The sequence below is a fragment of the Coptis chinensis genome, chromosome 7, assembly GCF_015680905.1.
Source record: "Coptis chinensis isolate HL-2020 chromosome 7, ASM1568090v1, whole genome shotgun sequence".
NCBI classification, from domain to species: domain Eukaryota; kingdom Viridiplantae; phylum Streptophyta; class Magnoliopsida; order Ranunculales; family Ranunculaceae; genus Coptis; species Coptis chinensis.
In genome coordinates, this window is record NC_141462.1 from 77,611,576 (window position 1) to 77,614,664 (window position 3,089).

Below are 3,089 nucleotides of genomic sequence, written 5' to 3' on the forward strand. Positions count from 1 at the left end.
TCAAGGAGGAATGTAAGAAGAAGATGTAGATGTAGTAAACATCACGAGTTACTATGCCGAAGACGGCGAGATAGCAAATGAGTATCGTCCTTATGTTACTATGGAGTTCCAGTCCGAAGAAGAAGCATATGATATTTACAATCAATATGCAAAACATGAGGGATTTAGTATCCGGAGATCATCAACATGTAAATCTAGGTCTCGTTCGAATGAATTAATTGGTCAGACTTTTTGTTGCTCTCTTGAAGGATTATGAAATGCTCAAGGAGATTTGGGAGAAAGAACGAAGGTTCGCGCGGATACAAGAACAGGATGCAAAACAATGATGTCAATAAGGAAAATAAATAAGAAATGGGTTGTCACACAAGTAGTTCAGGAGCACAATCATAATCTAGTGACTCCAAGCAAAAGATACAATCTTCGATCTCATAAGAAAATGAATGGTGGGCAGCAACAAGTAGTTCAGAATATGAGTGTCGCTGGTGTCAAAGCAAAACTCCTGATGAAGTTCATGTCTCAGGAAGCTGGTGGGAGTTGTGATGTCGATTTCAATAGAAGAGATGCGTTGAATTTTTTAAGCTCAAAACGTCAAAAAGAGCTTGAAAATGGAGATGTCGCTACTCTACTTCACTACTTTGAGCCTCAGCAATCAAAGAATCCCTCCTTTTTCTATACAATGCATGCTGATTCAGATGGTCGCATGACTAACTTTTTTCTGGTCCGATGCTAGATCTAGGATTGACTACTACTATTTTGGTGACGTGGTTTGCTTTGATCCTACATATGGGACAAATAAATACAATATGCCATTTGTCACCATATATTGTCGGTATCAATCATCATTTTCAGACTGTATTATTTGGTGGCACACTTCTTTATTCAGAAACAGAAGAGTATCTTATATGGATAATGAAAATAGGGATGAAGGCAATGGGTGGTAAGCAACCGAATGCAATTCTCACGGATCAAGAGTCAGCAATTGGATTGGAGGAGCTATTGTATATGTTTTGTCGGGTACTCACCATAGGTATTGCTTGTGGCACATAACACGGAATGCTCCTAAGCATTTGCCTCATTCGGTCATGGGAAATACTGCTTTTACTTGCGATTTTAATAAGTGTTTGTATGTAAATAAGACTTTGGAAGAGTTTGAATCTAACTGGAAGTTACTGCTTGAGAGTTACGAATTGAGGATGAACAAATGGCTAGATAATTTGTATGGAAAACGAGAAAACTTGGCATCAGTTTATGCACGTGATATTTTTTGTGGATCTATGTACACAACGCAGAGAAGTGAAAGCATAAATGCATATTTCAAAGACGATGTTGATGGAACAATAATGTCTTTATACAAGTTTATGAAACAGTATAAACAAGATGTAGTAGACAAAAGGGAGAAAGAAAATGATGAAGACTACATAACAAACTATGTGAAACCAGTTTTAAAGTTTTCAGTTGGTATTGAAAATGATGTAGCTAAGTTTTACACAAGGCTAGGCCAGTCTTTAAAATGTTTCAAGATCAGTTTGTTCAAAGTATTTCCTACTATCACAAAAAAATTGAAGAGAATAGCTCAAAGGTTGTTTACAATGTATGGAGAGAATAGCTCAATGTATGTTTACAGTCAGTTCGTACAATCACATTTGATTCTTCTAACATAACTGTAAAGTGTAGTTGTCAGTTATTTGAGTTTGCAGAATATTTGTGTAGGCACGTGCTGAATATTTCTTTAGTTGAAGATGTTTGTAAGCTTCCAACACATTACATTATTAAAAGGTGGGTAAGAGACGTTAAGTTGGGGTCTGTAATTGGTGCTCATAGTGAAGAGATGTATGCTAATTGTCATGAAACCGTCACTATTCGATATAGCAAACTTTGTCAAGAGGCAATTAATATTGTAACAAAAGATTCAACGTCAAAAGAAATGTATTTGTTAGCAATTCATATTTTGCATAACGCAAGAAAAGAAGTGGAAGTTGCATATAAACAAATGTCAGTTGGATCAAATAAAGATTCCGTCAAAGAAGTAAAAGCTACTAAAATCCAAGAATATTGATAAGCATCCAAAACTGTATAATAAACCCCTTAATAGTATTTTGTTTAGGTCAATTATGTGTTTAATAAAGTGAAGTAATTGTAGTTTTCATGTTTTTGCAGGTTTCAACACTTAACTGGCAAAATTTCAGCAAAATCGGTATTTTAGCAAGAAACTATGTTGCTTGGAGATAAAACCCATTCAACTTGATCCAAGAAGAGCCCATTCAAAGTCAAATAGTCCAAAGAAAAAGTGAATCAAGAAGAAAAGCCCAAAAGCCCAAAACTGTTAGGGTTTTGGCCCACAGGTGGTTCCTTAATGATTAAGTAAAGTAGTTAGGGGTATTTTTGTAAACATCATACATATAAAAGATATGTAGAGATTCTCCACTCACATTCCATTCTTATATTTTAGATATAGGGTTAGAATTTAGGGCTAGTCACCATTAATAAAAGCTTTTATCTTATCTAGTTTTCATGTCTTTAATTCTTAGTGTAAGAGTAGTTCTAATGAGAATTGGCTAACTCCTCCTCTTAGTGAGGGTTTAATGAAGCCAATTAGAGGAGAAACTCTATTTTAATGGAAGTAGTTCTTGTGTAAGGTTTTCACAAGTTTCTTCTCCATGTTAAGCTCCAAAATAGCTAATGTGGAGAAAGAGGATCATTTAGAGATAAAGATCTTTTTTTTTTTCTTTCATACTAGTTGAGTCTAATATAGAGATAGAAAGTCTCTTCTAGGGATAAAAAGTTACATCTTTTTAAATGGAGGATTCAACTTTAATGGTGAAGTTGAACCCTTTCCATCTCTTTGTACAAAATTTTCACAGTTTCTGTTCCTGAAATTTAGGTACCATTTCGGGCCTGTTATGCAGCTCGTTTAATTCATTAGTAAAATTTTGGGAATTCTTCAGTCTTTCCTCTTTTTAAAACATCTTCCGGATTCGAATTCCATTAAGAAATGAATTTTCTAGAATTGTTTTGGTGAGACCTGTCCATTTCAGAAAAAACTCCATGCAACCTGGCTTTACATAGATATTTGACTAGGTTACATTGGA

General features: G+C 34.8%; 1 protein-coding gene across 1 annotated transcript; it reads left to right on the forward strand.

Moving 5' to 3' along the window:
• Positions 1-436: 436 nt before the first annotated feature.
• Positions 437-2,056, forward strand: LOC147489045 (protein FAR1-RELATED SEQUENCE 3-like). Its single transcript, XM_086574553.1, has 4 exons — positions 437-718; positions 850-1,014; positions 1,290-1,612; positions 1,711-2,056. The coding sequence occupies exons 1-4, from the start codon at positions 437-439 to the stop codon at positions 2,054-2,056; spliced, it is 1,116 nt and encodes a 371-aa protein (XP_086430679.1).
• The last annotated feature ends 1,033 nt before the right edge of the window (positions 2,057-3,089 follow it).

Coding starts and splice junctions, on each gene's coding strand:
- LOC147489045 (XM_086574553.1), top strand. CDS start 437: ATGAATGGTGGGCAGCAACAAGTAGTTCAGAATATGAGTGTCGCTGGT. Junction 719..849: donor GCATGACTAACTTTTTTCTG/GTCCGATGCTAG, acceptor CATCATTTTCAG/ACTGTATTATTTGGTGGCAC. Junction 1,015..1,289: donor TATTGTATATGTTTTGTCGG/GTACTCACCATA, acceptor TACACAACGCAG/AGAAGTGAAAGCATAAATGC.